This window comes from Pteronotus mesoamericanus, unplaced genomic scaffold (genome assembly GCF_021234165.1).
Source record: "Pteronotus mesoamericanus isolate MK-2021 breed Mesoamerican mustached bat unplaced genomic scaffold, CSHL_Meso_final scaffold_99, whole genome shotgun sequence".
NCBI classification, from domain to species: Eukaryota; Metazoa; Chordata; class Mammalia; order Chiroptera; family Mormoopidae; genus Pteronotus; species Pteronotus mesoamericanus.
Genome location: NW_026555330.1, coordinates 15,756,970 through 15,774,502, shown reverse-complemented (window position 1 = coordinate 15,774,502; position 17,533 = coordinate 15,756,970). Strand labels below are relative to the sequence as shown.

Genomic DNA, 17,533 nt, shown 5'->3' with positions numbered 1-17,533 from the left:
TTTTTCTCTTCCTTTTCTTCTTCTTCTTTTTTTTTTACAATGTTAACCCAGTTTGCCACCAAGGGCCCTTCTCAACAGGTGCCTTCTTAATCATGATTCGCAAACCAAAGGGTGAGCTTTTGTTTTAGGGCGCTACATACCATTCCCCTTCCATCTTACCCCAAAACGTGTTTCCCACCCATTCCTGGTATGGAAATGCTCACAGCCTCTTCCTGGCCCAGTCTGCTGTGTGTTAGGTGCCCTGCAGTCCTCCTCAACGGGGCCATGATCATTAAAACACAGCCGGTGACAATTAAGATGAATTCAAGGCAAACACGACACTGGCTAGATGCTGTACCTAAGTACGGAAAAATTGGTTGGTTCCTTGAAACTCACTTTTAGGAAATTTATCAGGAGACCAGGCGGCTGACTTTCCAGAGACCTTACAAATGTAGGAGATAGATACATAAATCATGAAAAAGGGCCATTGGATAAGAGGTGATTTTATTTCCAGAAAGGTCTTGTGGGAGCGATGGGCACTCACCACACAGCGGTGCTAACTTAAATTATTTGCGGTGGAGTATAGGGGGTGTTTTAGGCAGTGAATCTAGTCTGCGCGCTACTGTCATGGTGTGTACGTGACAATTATGTGTTTCATAAAACCCATAGAGCTGTATACAAAGAGTGAACCCTAATGTAAACTATGGGTTTTAATTAATAATAATGTATAAATATTGGCTCATCGATTGCAAAAAATATGCCACACCAATAGGAGTTAACATGAGAACCTGAGGTAGAGGGAGAGGAAGTACACAAAAACTCTTTGTGCTTTCTGCTTAGTTAAGTAAACCTACAACTGCTCTAAAAAGTAAAGTCTACTAATGTAAAACATTTTTTAAGAATGAAAGTGAATAGTTGGTTAAGTGGTAAGATATAGAAGCCATAGCACTGTTACCGTGGACGTTCAGTGGGGGAGCCTGAACGCTGGGAGGCCTTCCCGATTGGCCAAGACGGCGGCAGGGGGCGGTCCTTACACGGAGCTCCAGAGAGCTAGAGGGGTGATTGGATTAGGCAGAAAAGCCCGCCCCTCCCTGGTCCTACGCTGGGGCCTGAGCAGCGAGGACGACAAGGCCTTTGAGACCCCGGGCTACCAGCTTCTGAGGTTGTGCGGCACCTCAACAAAACGTCTTTCCTTCTGCACCAGCCTGTGCCTCACGAGTTTGGCTTTTGTGGCAACAGGCAGCTGAACCTCCGATTTTGCTCGGTTACAGAATTACAAATATTTCCTCGTGCATGTGAGAGAAAAAAATATATTAACTGGCGTATACATCTTTTAATAACTTTCAGCAAACAGGGATGAGACTCAATGGTATCACAGGACAAGAAGTTACCAGGAGAGATACTGAAGTTATTTTCCCGACATGGCACCAATTTTAAAGTTTTAGGGCGTTAAAAATTCCCTCTTTGTTAAAACAACTCTTCCAAGGACAAAATTATATTAACAGGAAACAAGTTAGTGAAAGTCTTGACTATCATCTCTTTGTATTGCCAAGGATGGACTGAAACTCTTGCGAAAGTTACCAATTTCACCCTTCATTTAACCAGATAGTTTGTTTTATAATGTGTAAAGGCAGCGCTCGCTCAGCCTCAGGGGAGGGTAAAATCATCCTTTTCTTGAAATCCCTTTATTAGCTATGCAGACTGCATTGTTTCACTAGAAAAAGACCCAAGAAGTTGGTTAACTGGCAGAAATAGTTTTTCTTTATTAAGAGACTAATAGTGAAATAAAAAGCAAATAATACATTTCTCCTGCAATTGAAATAAGCAAATCATGAGTAAGATGGAAACATGGGAGTGTGTTAAAAATCTATACAGTTAGGGAATTCCTCAAACTATGTCAATAATGTATATAATGCATCAATTCCTGTCCACAAAAATGGGCTGGATTTGCATCCCTCCCAAATTCATAGGTTGGTGTCCTAACCCCCAGTACCTCAAACTGGGACAGTACTGGGATATAGGACCTTTAAACGGGTCACATGGGTGGGTCCTAATACAACAGGACTGATGTCTTTCTAAGAAGAGATTGGGAGTCAGACAGCAAGACAGGGAGCGCCCTGTGCGGAGACAGCAAGGAGGCGGCTGTTTACACACCAAGGAGAGAAGCCTCAGGAAAAGGCAACGCTGCTGACCTTGACCTTGGACTCCCAGCCTCCAAAACTGTGAGGAAACACATTCCCTTGCTTAAGACAGGCAGTCTGTGGTGTACTACGGCAGCCTGAGTAGGCTGACCTAGGGGGAAACCATAACGACCTCAGAGACCTAAGGCAGATCATGGAATAGATTAACGTTCGAAGTTTTGCCCGGCTCTCAAAATCTTTTTTCCGCGTGTTTTCTCTTTCATCGTGAGCATGTCTCCACTGTCCATGGACCAAATCCCACCTCATCCAATAACCGCTCCCACTCTGGCAGACACATGCAAGACACATTTCAGCAGCAGCCTTTGGGCCCCTTGACTGTTACTGAACTGGGTTTCCGGGAGATAGTTCTAACTGGGGTGCTGGTCTCAATCCTACCCCAAAGTCAGAAGCCCCCACCCCTCTCTGCCTCTCACTTACGGTGAGAGAGGGCCGCGAGGTTGGAGAGAAGACCTGAAAGACGGTTACGAACACCAAGCTTAGGGAAGAGAGAATAAAGTACATAATTAAAAAAATAAAATAAAAGAGCATATGCGAAGCACGGTGAGCTACAGCGACAAGAGGTTACATGGTGTCAGTGACTCCCCTACTTTTCAAAGGAAATGTCAGGCAAGGCCGCATTCTGAGTTCCCATTTGGGCGGATTACAGAGCTTGTTCGGAACCCAAGCGACTCTGCCCCGACGCTCATCTCCACGTGGGGCCCGCGTCCTGGGGCGCACACGAGGGCGCTGTGCAGTCACGGAGTCCCTGGAGCCCTCTCTGGAGCGGCGCCTGGACGCGTCCCCGGGAAGCTCAGACCGGGCGCGGGCCCCTCGGATCGCCCACGTTCCTCTCCGAGCGCGCGGACGGGCGGTTCATCCACCAAACCGCGTGTCCGGGGGCGGTAACCCCTCCGTCCCGCCGCCTAGGACTGCGCTTCTGCACCAAGTCGCCTGTTAAACCCGCTAGCCGACAAGCTAGACTCTGCGGCCTCATCCCGTGGTCCAGGGCTCCTGTGCTGGGGGCCGCTTGGCGTTCACGGCGCTTACGAAACAGGGGGATGGGGACGACAGGGAAGGTGGGACAGGACGGGGCCTCACGTGCGCTGAGCCACAGGCGTCGAACCCGCTGTCACCACGTGCGCCCGGCTTCGCAGCGGACGCACTGCTCTGCAGCGACACAAGGGAAGGCGGAGGGGACAGTCTCCGTCCCCCGCCTGGCCCTGGGGCCCCTGCCTCCTGAGTGGTGGGGACGCGGCTGCGAACAGAAATATCTTGGACAAATTGGAACTGAACGCAGGCCCCGGCTTACTGTCTTGCTAACAAGGGACCCGCGAGGGGAAAAGCGCGGGTCCAAGGCGTGAGGACGGCAAGGGGACGGCGCACGGCAGCCTGTTTAAAGGAAGAAAAGAGCTCTGCAGGGAAGGGGCGCCCTTTCCTTATCGCCATAAACACGTCACAAACGCCCCATTCATGCCAGGCCCTGAGGGACCCTGAGCAACGAGACCAGAGCGGCTGCTTCTGACCCTTCGAAGGAGGGATGGAAACAACAGCGAAGATGACGCGTCTAAGGAAGGGGCTCCGCGCCCGACAGGCGGAAAAACGAGACCTGTTTCGCAGAAACGCGTTTGATGATCCGGGTCACGTGGCCGCCGGCCCGGTGCCCGCCAGGTCAAGGCCAACAAGGGCGCAGTTCCCGCCGGAACCGGGCGCGACAGCTGGTCCGTCTCTGGACTTTGGGGTCTTCCCGCCTTTGAGGGGAGCGCGGGCCAAGGGGAGGAAGCCCGGGCCCGCCGGTGCCCTCTCGGAGGGTGGCCCACAGGGACTCCTCGAACCTGGCGGCGGAGGCACCGCCCCCCGCGACCTCCCCTCTGGGGCTGCGGCGGCGCCGCCGGCCCCGCCGCCCCGGGCCTCGCGGAGCGCGGGGACAGCAGGCACCCGGAGGCCCCACACTCACCGAGTGTCCAGGCCGTCCCCTTGCGGGGCGGGCGACCGGGGATCCGCAAGCAGGAAGGCCTCGAGCTGGGGATGCGCTTCCGGGGCCCGGGCCGCGTCTCGCCTCCTGCGGCCGCCCGACTCCGCACCCACGTCAGCACCACAGCCCCGGGCGTGCGAGACAGGAAGAGGAGGCACGTGTTTATGGCCGCGTGAATTTTAAAAAATCAAGTAATATCATTTGTTAAGGAATTCGTTCCATAATAGGGAGGTCGGGAAAAGGAAAGCCCGCACGGCTGTTTCCGCCCGGTTTCGAACCGGGGACCTTTCGCGTGTGAGGCGAACGTGATAACCACTACACTACGGAAACGCTGGGAGAGTAGCCGCTGGTGCTCCCTGTTCACTGCGCGGAGCCGCCGTGTGCGCCTGCGCGTGCCGACCACTTACCCATTTTGCCCTTTACACCGGGAACGGCCGCAAGAAAAGAGAGGCTCTAGTTCTCACAATTGGCCCTTCGTTACTACCGGTATTCGGCAGCCTGAATCTTCCCGTTTTAATTGCTTTACCTCGCACCCGCCCTTCGCCGCAGTGCTGGCCGTGGGCGCGCGGCGGGGACAACGCGGGGATCTGCCGCGCGAGGAAAGCGCCCCCGCCCGCGGCGGGGCCTTTTTCTGCCGCGGGCTCCTCCCGGGGCCACGCAGGGAGAAATAAAATACTGCGGCATCTACCGAGCCAGCCAGGAGTCGAACCTGGAATCTTCTGATCCGTAGTCAGACGCGTTATCCATTGCGCCACTGGCCCACGCGTAAGCGTTGCGGCGACGCGTTTTCTTCATCAGAAACCAGGTGGCGGACGTGTCCGTCAGAGGCCGGGTGGTGGCGCCCGTCCTGCGCCTCGTCCCGCGGAAAGCCGTTCTCCGCACCTCCCGGGCGCTCGGCCCTGGAAGACGTGCGCCCCTTCTCCGGTTCACACCAGCCCCCAGGCCCTGCGAACGAAAAGGGGCTCAGGGATAAAAATCAGTGACCGACAATAACCTCACGAGGTGATCTGACCACAGGTCGTGGTGCGGAGTCATGCCCGGTCTATAATTCTTTAGCAAAAGGTTATTTTCGCCTTAAGCAAACTTTGTCCAGGTCCTTGTGCATCTAGGTTTACACTCATCTGAAACGGCAGCACTAATCCTCTTTCTCAGGCCCCTCGGAGGAGGAACCAACCTGCAAGGTCATGTTAAATCTCCTGCATCTTGTTTTCTCCCACGTTCTCTCCCTTATTCCAAATGTACACAAGAAGCTACAAAACTGTCATTCTGCAGAGCATTTGAGATCTTTCTCCCCCTCTATCAGTTTGTCTCAAATAAACGCATAAAACTTCCCTCCGGGTTGTGACTGTTTAGATTAGGGTTCCTTTCTCGGCAGGGGAGGCCGCCCAGACCCGCTTCACCCCAGCATCACCTCCCTCCGTCCTGCACCATCTGACCCATATTTACGGTTCGGGAAGTAAAATAATGGTGATGAGCGCTTGGAGAAAAACCAAGCGAACTCCAGGAAGAGGAAGAGAAAAGCCCAGCAGGGAAGGCGGACGACAGACAAATGCAGATATTGGGGAGCAGAGCAGTCTCGGACCAGGGTGATCCTCAGGAAAAGGCCTGAAAGTGGGAGCCAGCTGAGGCCAGTCCAGGAATGTGAGCAGCCGGTGCCGAGTGGACGGGCCGCAGACCGGGGTCATGACCTCGGGCCTCGCGGGCCTGGGCAAGGACTTAGGCTGCTACTCTAGGAAGCTAGAAGCCACTGTAGGGTGGCACAGTCTGACTTCCTTTCTTGTCTCTTCTTGGGTGGTTCAGAGAATTTATTTTTTAAAAATTACTAAGCAAAACTGTGCAAAACATACTCACTGCGTGCGACCTACATCTCAGAGCAGGACGCCTTTAAAAACAGCTGGCACACCCATGAATGCTCGCTTGGGCACTTTCCCAGGGAACCCAGAAGTGCTCCTCGTGGGTGCGCTTCAGCCTCTCCGCGTTTCTGAGGGGGAAGCGTCACCCCACGCCTCGAGAGCGCTGTGAATAACTTGAGGGCTGCCACACAGATGAGGTAAAACCGCCCGACACTGAGAACATACACACTGAGGTGAGAGAAAATTTGTTTTCAGGTAGTGAGGTCGCGACTGTCCTTACAATAAATGCACGTTCCTGCTCTACCTAAGGTAGACCTAGTCACGGTTTCTTCCACAGAACAAGAGTCATCCGGCCAGGTTTTGTTCTGTCCTGCGGGGCAGTTTGGTGGTTATGGACACCATCCTGGGATAATAGTTTTAACTATGTATAAAAAGAGAAATCCATAAGACTTCAAAGGGAAACCAATTATACTGAAATATGTTCTTAAAATATTAAAAATGTATGGTACAGTAATATTTGTGCTCTTTTATTAATGCAGTAAATGACAATATCAGCAGGAGAGCTGATAAATACTGAGATTTCAAAGCAATAATGAGCATAATGATATTTTGAGAAATTTGGAACAAGTCAGATTTGTAAGAAAATATTTGTGATTTCCAATAGTGATAAAGTCAAAAGTGCTAAAATACAATTGTGATTTGTTGCTTATATTCATAATGGAAGAAAACACAAAATTTCAGTGATTACTTGTTAAGTAGTCAAAATAAAATTATATTTTCCCATCCAAGTTCATGAACTACTCCATTTTTGGTTTCTCTCCTAAACATATGGAAAATGGCACTGTCTGCCTCTCCCAGGCCTCTTGTCATTATTGCCAGCGTCTGCGATTCAGCAATTGGTACCTTCTCTAATTTCAGGTGCGTGGAGCCAAGCCAACATGCGGGGCCTTCCCATAGTCCTTGATGGCCACCCTGGAAACTGAGTAGAAGGTAGTGTTCATACCCAGATTTCTGGCAGTGGTGGCTCTTAGTCTCAACTTTCTCCCGAGACTTGCCTCTGGCTTGTTAAACAACGCCTTGGACTTCCAAGAATTTCTGTGCAAATTTTGACAGCTGCCAGTCAAAGGCAAAACCCAAACCAGATACAGTAGGCTCTGCTGTCTTTCTGAAGGTCTGCCACCGCTTGGTCAAAGCCACCCTGGCTCCAAGCACTTCAATGATATGATGACTCATCTTATAATATTAAAGAAATAGGTGCTTATTTCATGGTGTTTCAATCCAACCGTGCATTGAGTTCACCGACTACCAAATTTTAACAAAAATAAATCCAGCAGAGTCACGCAGCCCCCGCTCACGTATGTGGGCAGAAGTAAGTGCCTCACGTGTTTCAGAGAAATCCGTCACACGCTGACACAGTTGATCTCAGCATTACCACCCGGAGAACAGATATCAAGCAAGACAAGCAACCGCAATCACAGGTGTCATCTGGGATGGGACGTTCACAGCTGTGGTGACAAGCTGTAAACTGTTCAGAGTTTCACCAAAGCCATTTGTTCCAACTATATTCCCAAGGATAGATTTACTTTGCAGAGCATAGAATAAACTGGAAGCAGTTACAAATACTCGCACACACCCCCATGACCAAGGAGGAATTCTTGTGAATGCTCTCAGTGTGATACCTTATCAAAACAGATTCTTTGGACAAGTTTTAAGACAAGAAAGCGCCTCTCCTTCAGTTGCTGCAGAGGAGAGGCGATCGTTCTTTTCTTTCTTTCCAAGACTAGGTTTTAATGGGCAAGCCTTGTATTTTCGAGGCGCACAACTCTGGAATTTCATCGGTTAACATGATAAGCTAGAAGCAGGCATTCGGAAACCAAATTTACGGAAAGTCATGTGGTAAGCAATGCTGGAATGTTCGTGAAGGCCGTGAAGTAAGGAGCAGAGAGCTTGCTTCCTGCACGGCCCAGTTCTGGGCGCTTGAAGCGTCCTGGTGTCACTGTGTCTGTGTCACACGCCCCGGAGGCGCTCCGGGAGCGTGGCCGATTCTCTCTTCCTGCGCCCACCCCGCGCCGAGGCGGCTGTTTTCCTACAGCTGCGCCGTTTCCTGGGTCTTTGGGGCCGGGGGGAGGTTCTTCTTTAGGGTCTAGGGAAGCACCTGGGCTGCTCCTGACTCTTGTAGAGAGAAAATAAATCCGCCCGCCGAACAAAAGGAAAGATCTTTCTCTTTCCTCATCGATTTGGAAGGGAGCCGGTGTGCTGGCTCCGTGGCTTAGCTGGTTAAAGCGCCTGTCTAGTAAACAGGAGATCCTGGGTTCGAATCCCAGCGGGGCCTTTTTGTGGCTTTTCGCCTTTCGACAGAGGGGATGGGTGATCAAAGTAAAATCTTAAGGGTAAATTTCTCCCACGGCGTTTCACAGTAATGTTTTACATGGATCTGGAGATGGTGGTTATTTACCAAAACAGGATACAAAGATGAGTTGTTCTTTTGAGGAAAATCTCCATCCTTCCTGTTCTCGTATTTTCGTGTCACATACTTTTTTTTTTTTTTTTTTTTTAAAGCAAGTACAAAAGGCACCAGAGAAAGCAGGAGGCACAGAGAGTCGCCCAAATTAAACCATATACAACATCATAATCTCGGACCGTTCTGCTTTCCCGAGAAAATCCCCAGTGGGTGCCCTCCCACAATCGGCAGGCAGCGTTTTCATTGGAGGAAGGAATGATTGATGATGTGCTTCTGGGAAGGCGGCAGCGCCCGCGTTCGAAGCAGCCACTGAAATCCCACCAGATAACACGATAATGCGTAAGGAGCTGTGCGTCTTGCGGCTTGTTCTGAGCTTATCCAGCTGTACACTGAAGACTGGTGGACTTTTCTGAGTGGATATTATACTGCAATAAATAGTTTTAAAAAGGAAAAAAGAAGTTGGGTAGTTTCTGTGTCTAGTAAACCAGGCAAAGAGGCTTCCCCCAGCAACTTCCAGAGACACACCTGGAAGGTTTCTGAAATCACAGCATCCTGACTCTGCCCCAGGCGACGAGGCCAGGCTTTGGCAAAGCATTTGGCAAGGTGACACTTTCAAAAGATTCAGAAGTGAAGCCAGGATCACCAAGATATCTTCCCCCCGCCTCCACACTGGCCCCTGGCGCCAGCTGCAAGGGTGCCTCCGGCTCATCAGATAAGGGCTTCCTGGGGCCTCAGGCCCAAGGGACAGAGCGGGGAAGGAAGGGCACAGACGCTTCCCAAGAATCTGTGCCAGCTCAGTGCTGCGCCTGGTGACCATCTTCCTTGAAGGGGAACAGGGAAGGGAGGTGATGAGGGCTGATGAAAATCTGTGACCCGGGTTTTCTTCCTGCTCTGGGGGAGAGCTCCCTGCACAGCCCCGTCTATCCTGGGTGAGGTTTCACAAACACATTTCTGGATACAGGTTACATGTCAAACCAGCAAAGAAACTGCCTGAGGTTCCCGAGTGTTTTTAAGAAAGTGTGGGCTTTGTTTTCCTTTGACTTTCTAAAAGCACAATTTGAACGCAAGTGTATAGTTTTAAAGCAGGAATAAATCGTGTTCCTTTCCCAGGGATGCAGCGTGGGTGGGTGGCAGGAGGCAGTGTGGGGTGAATGGCGTTTGAGGCAGGACAGGAGAGGACATCGGAGACCCGCGAGCCGTCCCTCTGGGCCGTGGAGCTGACCGGATGGCGTAGGGCCAGAGCTTCGGGGACGCCGGCTGAGCTGGTCCTCACCTGGGGCGAAGCCAGGGAAAGTGGGTGCCTCACTGAACAGCGAGGACCTTCAACAGGGGTTTCCAAAGGTCACCCAGTTTGTTTGCTTCCCAGTTACAAGGCATGGCCATTAAAAAGTTCCCACTCATTTCCTCCTCCTGGAAAAGTGCTGTTAAAATTCCAAGATGTGGCTTCACTCACCTGCACCAGGAGCTACCTTTTGAGGAGTAGAAATGGAGTTACCACCCACACAGGGGCTGGGGGTGGGCAGCCAGGGGCACTGGGCCCTTTTCGTAGGTGCCTGGGCCCTCACGGGACCACCGCCCCTGTGCTCCTGCCCAGGGGGCCCTCGGTCCTGGGCCCGGAGGGGTCTTGGCTAAATGGAACCGCACCGCTTGGCGAGCAGCATTCCCAGGCAGGTTCTTTCCCCTCTGTTTTTGTTTCAGTTCCACTTGTTGGAATAAAGAAAGGAAGGTGCAGGTGCTGCTTTCAGAAATGAGACAGACTTATTTATTAGGTTACGACCACGGGCGACATCTATCCTGAACGCTGGAGAACTACAATCGAAGTGGGACATGTGGGTCAGTTGGCGGCCCGTTGGCCAGACCAGCCACAGGTGTAAGGAGGAGGCGCACGCAGGCCAGGGCACTCCGCTGGCTGCGCGGCAGAGACACCGCATTCGGGGCACCGGGGAGAGGCGCGTGGGAGCAGGTTGCACGCACAGAGCGCAGGGCGTGCCGCATGGGGTTAGCTGGCGTTGGTGCTCATCGGAGGTGTGTTCGTGGAGGTAAACGGGACGTCGGGCTGAGGGCTGAGGGCGCGAGGCTGCTCAGTGGCTGGTGGCGGTTTCACTGAGGGGCAGTTCCTGGAAATGCCTCTGAAATGGAGAGTCTACATCGTCAGGAGGGAGAGAAGTGGAGGCTGTGGAGCCCACAAAGTGGGGGTGGAGTGATCCCCAGGCAGGGGCGCAGAGGGGGCGGGGCCTGAGAGGCAGCTCTGCCCACAGCTGTGCATTCAGTCTAAAGTCCCCTGCTCTGTCCAGCTGGTGCCCGACGCCCTGGCCTGCTCGGCGCTGCCCCGCCGCTGCCCCCGCAGCAGCAGCAGCAGCGGGACCGGTTTCCTCCGCCCTGCGCCCAGGCCCAGGAAATCCGAGACACAGGCCTAACGCTGTAGGGACTGGCCAGCGGCGCAGCGCTCACTGGCCTGGGGTCACCTTGCTTTCTTCCATCACAATGTCTCCTCCAGGTTTCTATATGGGATTTCAGCCTCAGTCTTATGTTCCCAAAACCCTTTGAGGTTTCGGCTTGCCTGTCCCTCTACATACCCCCCACCTGGACACCGAGATGTTTCTGTCATATTAACCCCATGACAACCTAGTCCCATCTTGGCCCCTGAGCTGTCTTTTGAGTTTGTTTTAATCCTTCCCCTTTGGGTTTGGCCTCAAGGGGCAGGAGAACAGAAGTATTGAAGAGTTACCTCTCTGGCCCCTGAACAGTGGTACAGAAACAGGTTTGGAAGGTCCCACACCCCGCCCTCTCTAGCAAGAGCAACACAACTTTCCTGACTACCGATCCCCATGCAACAGGAAGCAAGGGGGTTGGGGGAAGCCCGTGGCAGAAGCCCCGGGGGTGGAGGCAGAGAGGGCACAGAGGGAAACCGCGAAGCTGGGGCCGTCCTTAAGGTTCCGCTTGTCTGGGCTGGGTAGAGATTAGTTTAGAGTGAAGCATGTCTGTGTCCCCAGAGGCAGCATCCTCGCCCATCGGGGACCGTGGGATCCCCTTGGAGGGGTCCGTGGCATCAGCAACTACTGTGACCCCCTCCAGCCCACCGGTGAGCGGACAGATGGCCAGCGGCTTTTTGCCACAGGACCACAGGCAGAAGAAGGGTCGGAGAGGGCCAGAGAAAGAGACGCCAGAGAAAGTGTAGATAAGGGACCCGTCAATCATGTTGTAGAAGGCGACATCTCCGGATTCGTAGTCCAGGAAAATCCCGACCCGGCGGGGGGGTCCTGCCAGGGACAGGGGGGTCCGCAGCGGGGTGAGGGCCCAGTACCCATTGCCGTACAGCTCCACGGCCCAGAACCCATTCTCGGGAGTCATGGGGTCAAATCCCTTCTTCGTCACATCCTCCCTACACACGCCGATGGCCCAGTCGGTCCTGTCTCCCACCTCCACCTCCCAGTAATGCCTCCCCGAGGTGAAGGCCTCCCGACCCAACACGCAAGGCCAGGAGTCGAATCTCTCTGCTTTCTCAGGCAGCTCCTGGCGTGCGTCTCCCAGCCAGACTGACTTGAAACCCTCGTAGAGAAAGAGGTGGGGGTGGGCGGTGTCCGGATCCAGAGTCACGTCAACTAGACACGGAGAGGAAGTGGGTCTGAGTGCGCGTGGATGAGGGGCTGCATGACCCGTCCTTCCTTCTCCAAGGACAGGGCACGGTCATCAAGGAGTCGCCAGGCCCCCTCCAGGGGGGCCTTCTGGCCTGCTGGCCTTTTCCGTCCACAGTCCCTAAGGACCCTCGCCCTGTGCCAGGTGGAGCCTGTCTCCCAGCTGTCTCCCCAGGGCCCGCTATGCGCCTCAAGGAAAAGTCGAGGCCATTCGCCACCACCCCTCCCTCCCTCCCCTCATCACTAGAATGTGTGGGTGCTTCCCCTTCCCGTGTTGTAGGACTCTGGACCCCGGGGGCACGGCGCCGCGGGGCCCCAAGGGAGTCGTGAGCTACTGACCTGCGTGCAGGGCAGCGTTTCTCCACTCTGCAACGAGAGCGACAGGAGAGTCACGGACAGGTTTTATCCAAAAAGAGAGAAAATGTTGAGTGTGAAATAGTGTCAAGAAGACAGAACTTACTGAGCCCTTCCAGGAGTTTCTCTGGAAAACAAACAGAAATACCCAGTGACCTTCGGCAGTGGACACCGGAGGCCCGAGACAGTGTGAGGGACAACAAAGGAGGGACTGTGAATCATCACTGCCCGATCTCTGACGCAGGGTCAGGGAAGAAGAACACGGATGGTTCTTCTCCCAGGAAAGATGCAGGAAGTTCCTGCTGGCTCGGGCTCAGACCTTTCATCGTTTCTGGGAACAGGAGGCGAAAGCGGCACCAGGGCCTCCGGGCGAGGAGTGGCCGCGCAGCGGGCACGCCCGCTGCTGGAGCGCGGTCCGCCCCTGTGCCCCAGCCTCTGGTCTCCTCCAGAGTGCGCCTCCGTGGCTTCAGGGGCCTCAAAATCCGCTGGCTCTCAGAATGCTAGAGTCAGGAGCCTTCCGACGGCAGTTACCCTAAGGGGCCTGACTCCAGCCTCGCCCAGAGGCGCTCCGGACAGGGAGCCTGGGACTCCACGACTCACCTGTGGAGCTGAATTCGTTCTTCCTCTGTCTGCCTCTTTCCTTGTAGAGTCTCCAGGTGAAAAACAGGGACCCGGTGGTAAGGATTCCTAGCACCGTCAAGATGACAGCCACGGCCACCATCCAGGGAGTCGGTCTTGGGAAGAAGGGAGCTGAAACCAAGTCCCCCAAGAGGGCGTTTGTTGAGACACTTTGAGCAAGTCCAGCTTCTCTTCTGATTCCAAAGGGACTCGGAAGAGGGAGTCACCTGAACCTCTCCCTTCCATCTCAAGGAGAAAACAGTCCCCCCGTGCCTTCAGGTTCTTCAAAAAAATTTATGAGATCTTAGGTAGGAAAGAGCAGAGAAAGAGAGGAAGGAAGTTAAGCAGGAGTCACTTTGGGACAAAGCCCGTGAAATACAGAATAAAATGGACTGATTCATGTTGTGACGGAAGTCCCCCCTTAACGATCGATCGGTGGAGGATCTGAGCCAAGGGGATGAGGGAGGGGAACCAGGAAGGGGAAATGCCGCCTCGGCCACGAAGGCAGAGGACTCAGTGGCCAAGAGGGTGAGGGACAGTTCCTCCTGGCCCAGAGGTGGCCTGCGGGGATGATGAGGGGTCTGCTTCCCTGAGGACGGAGTCAGAGCCCTAGCCTGGGGTGGTGGGGGCGGGGCAGAAACACGCGACCTTAGTCTTCTTGGTCACTCAAGGAGGGAGTCTCCGGCTCAGGAAGGCCTCCCGGGACAGAGCTGCTCTACCTAAGATGCATCCCGTAAGGTGGAAACTCTGGAGCCTCGATGAGGTCTAGGCACACGGTTCATGCCTTCAGAACCTTTAGTCTCCGAGTGAGGTGGGGGGGCTCCCTCGAGCCAGGGGGCAGGATCTGAGGTGAAGAAGGCCGACCACTCTGCCCTGAGGTCACGCTGAGGTGCCCCAGGCGGCAGGCGCAAAAGCCGCGTCCAATTGGAACCCAGTGTGGGTTTCACTGACCTGGGATGGAGGTTTCTGCTTCCTTCTCCTGACCCAGAAGGACGTTCTGGATACAGCAGGACACGTTCCTTGTGGAGGCGTCCCTGACGATCACCGACGTCACCACAGAGAAGAGGCCTTCTTCATCGGGGTCCCTGGACTCCGACGCGGAGGGAAGGTCCCGTCCCTCGGCGGTCCTCCACCGCGCCTGGGGCTCTGGGAACCACCCCACTGAGGTGCACTCCAGCCGGGCCTCCCCGTTCCCTTGAACTTCCACGTGGATGTGCGGGTCAGAGCCCAGGGCTGCGGAGAGAGAAGCTGGTCTGGCGCCCTCACTGGCGCCCACCTGGGAGCCTTATAACCACAGGGCTATGTATTTTGAGAGCGAAGTGCACAAGGGGACAGGGAATGAGGGGGATTCCTCTCCATTTTTCATCACACAAGGAAACTGAGGCGTCAACGAGAAGAAGTTCATAACCTCATAGAGAGCGATGCCCGCTGGGGTTTGATGGTGGCCGTGTGGGGTTGGCGGGAAGACGCGGGGTGCTTGTCCCACCAGCAGAAACACCGGGACCAGTGGCGGGAGGTGGATAGGGGGGCTGGGCTGGGAGCTCGGGGCAGGGGGCCCTGTGGCTGAAGGCGCTATGAGAAGGCTGCGGGGAGGCAGCGGAGGCGGGCTGGTATTTCAGGATGAGGAGGGAAGGCGGATCCTTGAGGAGACAGAGCCGGCTGGAGGCCTGTGCACTGAGACCACAGCCCGCAATTTAAGGTTCCTTGAACCTGGGATACTGACTCAGAAGTTTTCTTAAATGGTTTCAACCTCATTTCCCTCAAACAATTACGCCTTCACATAAATCAACATCTGCTTTGTCTGGTCTCTTCAGCCTGATTATTCCCCTACGTTTCCACAGCGCACAGAAAAACGCCGAGCCACGAAGGAGGGCCGGTCGGTACACGTCCATCGCTGCTGGTTTAAACCCGTACCCCGAGTGTGTGTGTGCGTGAGAGAATGTGGACCTTTCTCACGAAGAGGGCTGCCACTGCCCGCAGACTTTCAAAGGTGCCTGCCACCCGTAAAAGGGGACAATGACAGTTTGATGCTATAGACTCTCTGGGGTTTTGTAATACACATTGAAGACAATTCTCTGCAAAGGAAACGTGAGTCCCAGGTGATGCTGCACGGGATGCAGCCTGCTAGGAGGCAGGGGCTCCGGTTTCGCCCCAGGGTTCCAACCTTTCTCTGCACTGGCGCGCGCGCCCAGGACGGGCAGCGCGCCGTGTATGGCACGCTTCAGAGCGGCCCGAGGGACAGCAATGGCATCGAACGAGCGCGGATGCTTTTAGAGTTGACAGTTCCTCGTCCGTTGCCTAATGTTGCTTCAGTCTTGCGCAGGCTTGCGGGGCAGCAGCTGCCAGTGTCTACCGCCGGCCACGTGGCTCGGGGAGCGCTTTGCTTGGTGCCCAGAGAGCGGGAAAGCCGGCCCTCGGCGCACGTCCCGCCTGACGGCTCACCGTGTCCCGGACCGTGTCCTCCTGAGTCGGGGCGCGGAGCGAGGAAAGGAAACGCGAGCGAACCTTTCCTGAGCGGCCAGCGCGCAGGCGCGCTTTCTGCTCTGGGGAATCAGGGAACACGACTCTGGGTACCGACCCCTAGAGCAGCTCCCGAGTGCGCCGGGGGTCGCTCCCCGCGCCTCTGCCGAGAGTGAAACAGGGGCGCGAGGTGGGCGTTCGGGTCTGGGGCTCCATCAGGCACACCCGGTGGGCCACCGGCGTCACAGGGCCGGTGCGTCTCGGACTTAATACAGTGAGAAAATGCTTATCCTAAAACCCAGAGGGAAAGGCAGGCCATGCATGAGGTAAATTTCTACAAGAAAGGCAACTCGATGGCCTCTCTTCACCCTTAGCCCCAACCCCTCCCCACTCACCTGCCCCTCCGCCCCCGGGGCCTGCCAAGCCTTCCCAGCCTGCCCGGGGTTTGGGGAACGCCCGAAAGTTTGCAAAGACATATCCGCAGCAAGACAGACCCCGCACGGGAGTCCCGCAGAGAGGCATCCGCTGTACTCACCGGCCACCTTCAGGCGCACGCTGGCCTCTCCGTGGCTGTCGTCCTGCCTGAAGAGGCACCGGTACTCCCCGTCGTCCGAGACCCGGACCCCGCGGAGCCTGAGGGCCAGGCCGTTCTGCACCGACGCGGCTCTGCCCCGGTAGTGGGCCGTCTGCTCCGCGTCCTGCGGGCGACCGGCCCGGAGCACCAGCACCGCGGGAGACTCCTGCTCCCGGAGCCACCGCAGCTCCGCGCCCGCTGCGCTCACATTCGCGTTCGGGGACAGCTGGCAGGGCAGCTCCACGTCGTCGCCGACCATGGCCAGGATCGGCTCCGGGCGCGCGGCCACGTCGAGGTGAGCTGTCGGAAACCAGGTGGGTCAGGCAGCAGGGGGCCCGGGGGCTGAGGAATGGGCAAGACCAGGCTCGTCTTTGCCGCTGTTCCTCTTAGTCCTGGGACAGCCCGACGGAGTCCACCTGGGGTCCAGGGGCAGCCTCCGGGGAGAGCCGAGTGGCCCTGCGGGCCAGAGACGGGGGTCGCACCTGCAGGCAGCCGCGGCAGCTGGAGGAGAAGGAGGGCGAGCAGCGCCCCGCTCAGACAGGCGCGGCGGAGAGCGGCCATCTCCCACCAATGCCGGAGTCTAGGGGACAAGGGACAGGAGGTGAGCCGGGCCCTCCGGACACTGCCCTCCCCGCTCCCCCGCCGGCCGGTGCCAGTCCTCGCATAGACGCCTCCCGCGCCGCCCCGCAGAGCGGACTCCCGGTTCCGCTGCCACCCGCCCGCCACCTGCCACCCGCCGTCCGGCCCGGCGCGCAAAGAGCAGCAAAACGGGCCTGAAATCCCGAGAAGACTTAGGGGGCGGGGGCGGCGAGACATAGCGCCCCTCAGTGCGCTGCATGAAATGAGAAAATCTTGGAACCACTGTGCTAAAAAAACAAAACAAAAAACAAAAACCCCTTTTCTTTCAAATACAGTAAATTGGCGTTTGCCTTCAGCAAAGACGATCAAGTGGCGGGGGCGGAGGTGGGGTCCGGAGAACGGAGTGGAAGAGAGCGAGGAAAGGCCGGGAGGACCGGGAGAGGAAGGAGCCGAGGGGAGCGCCGGGCTTGGGGCAGAGGGCCGGGCACTCGGGGGGACACGGGCGCAGGGGGAGGGAGCGCCCACGGCGGACAGGAGTCCCGGACGCGGACCCGGGGTCGCGGCGCGCGCGGGGAAAGGCCCGAGCAGCCGGGGCGCCCGAGTGCGAGGCTGGCAGCGGCCCGGGGCGAAGTTAAAACCCGCGGGAGGAGGAAGGGGTGGAGCGCTCAGGACCGCCCGCCGCGCCCCGTGGTTTTTGCTTCGGGAGAGAAGCCCGCGGCGCACAGAACGGCCTCTGCGCTCCGGCGCTGGGCAGGGCGCCTGGGACTGAAAGCTCCGGGATGCGCCGCGAGGCCTCGGCTCTTCTGTCTCCAAAATACTGCTCTTAACCACGGACTCAGAGGCTCTGGGGGGACCAAAAGAGGCCCGG

At 56.0% G+C, this 17,533-nt stretch overlaps 1 protein-coding gene and 3 non-coding genes across 4 annotated transcripts; 1 reads left to right on the top strand and 3 right to left on the bottom strand.

Moving 5' to 3' along the window:
* Positions 1–4,388: 4,388 nt before the first annotated feature.
* TRNAV-CAC (transfer RNA valine (anticodon CAC)) lies at positions 4,389–4,461 on the bottom strand. Its single transcript has one exon. It is a non-coding gene; the product is annotated as a tRNA-Val (tRNA).
* Positions 4,462–4,819: 358 nt separating this feature from the next.
* On the bottom strand, positions 4,820–4,892 carry TRNAR-ACG (transfer RNA arginine (anticodon ACG)). The gene has a single exon. It is a non-coding gene; the product is annotated as a tRNA-Arg (tRNA).
* Positions 4,893–8,242: 3,350 nt separating this feature from the next.
* Positions 8,243–8,316, top strand: TRNAT-AGU (transfer RNA threonine (anticodon AGU)). Its single transcript has one exon. It is a non-coding gene; the product is annotated as a tRNA-Thr (tRNA).
* Positions 8,317–11,373: 3,057 nt separating this feature from the next.
* On the bottom strand, positions 11,374–16,647 carry BTN1A1 (butyrophilin subfamily 1 member A1). The gene is made up of 7 exons (XM_054564819.1): positions 16,569–16,647; positions 16,048–16,386; positions 14,004–14,285; positions 13,035–13,184; positions 12,541–12,561; positions 12,420–12,446; positions 11,374–12,047 (listed from the first exon to the last, which is right to left on the bottom strand). The coding sequence occupies exons 1-7, from the start codon at positions 16,645–16,647 to the stop codon at positions 11,374–11,376; spliced, it is 1,572 nt and encodes a 523-aa protein (XP_054420794.1).
* Between the last annotated feature and the right edge of the window lie 886 nt (positions 16,648–17,533).

Excerpts from the sequence above, each read along its gene's own strand:
- BTN1A1 (XM_054564819.1), bottom strand. The coding sequence starts at position 16,647 with ATGGCCGCTCTCCGCCGCGCCTGTCTGAGCGGGGCGCTGCTCGCCCTC. Across the intron at positions 16,387-16,568 it reads GCTGCCGCGGCTGCCTGCAG|CTCACCTCGACGTGGCCGCG; the intron begins GTGCGACCCCCG and ends GGTTTCCGACAG. Across the intron at positions 12,447-12,540 it reads GAAACTCCTGGAAGGGCTCA|AGTGGAGAAACGCTGCCCTG; the intron begins GTAAGTTCTGTC and ends CTCTCGTTGCAG.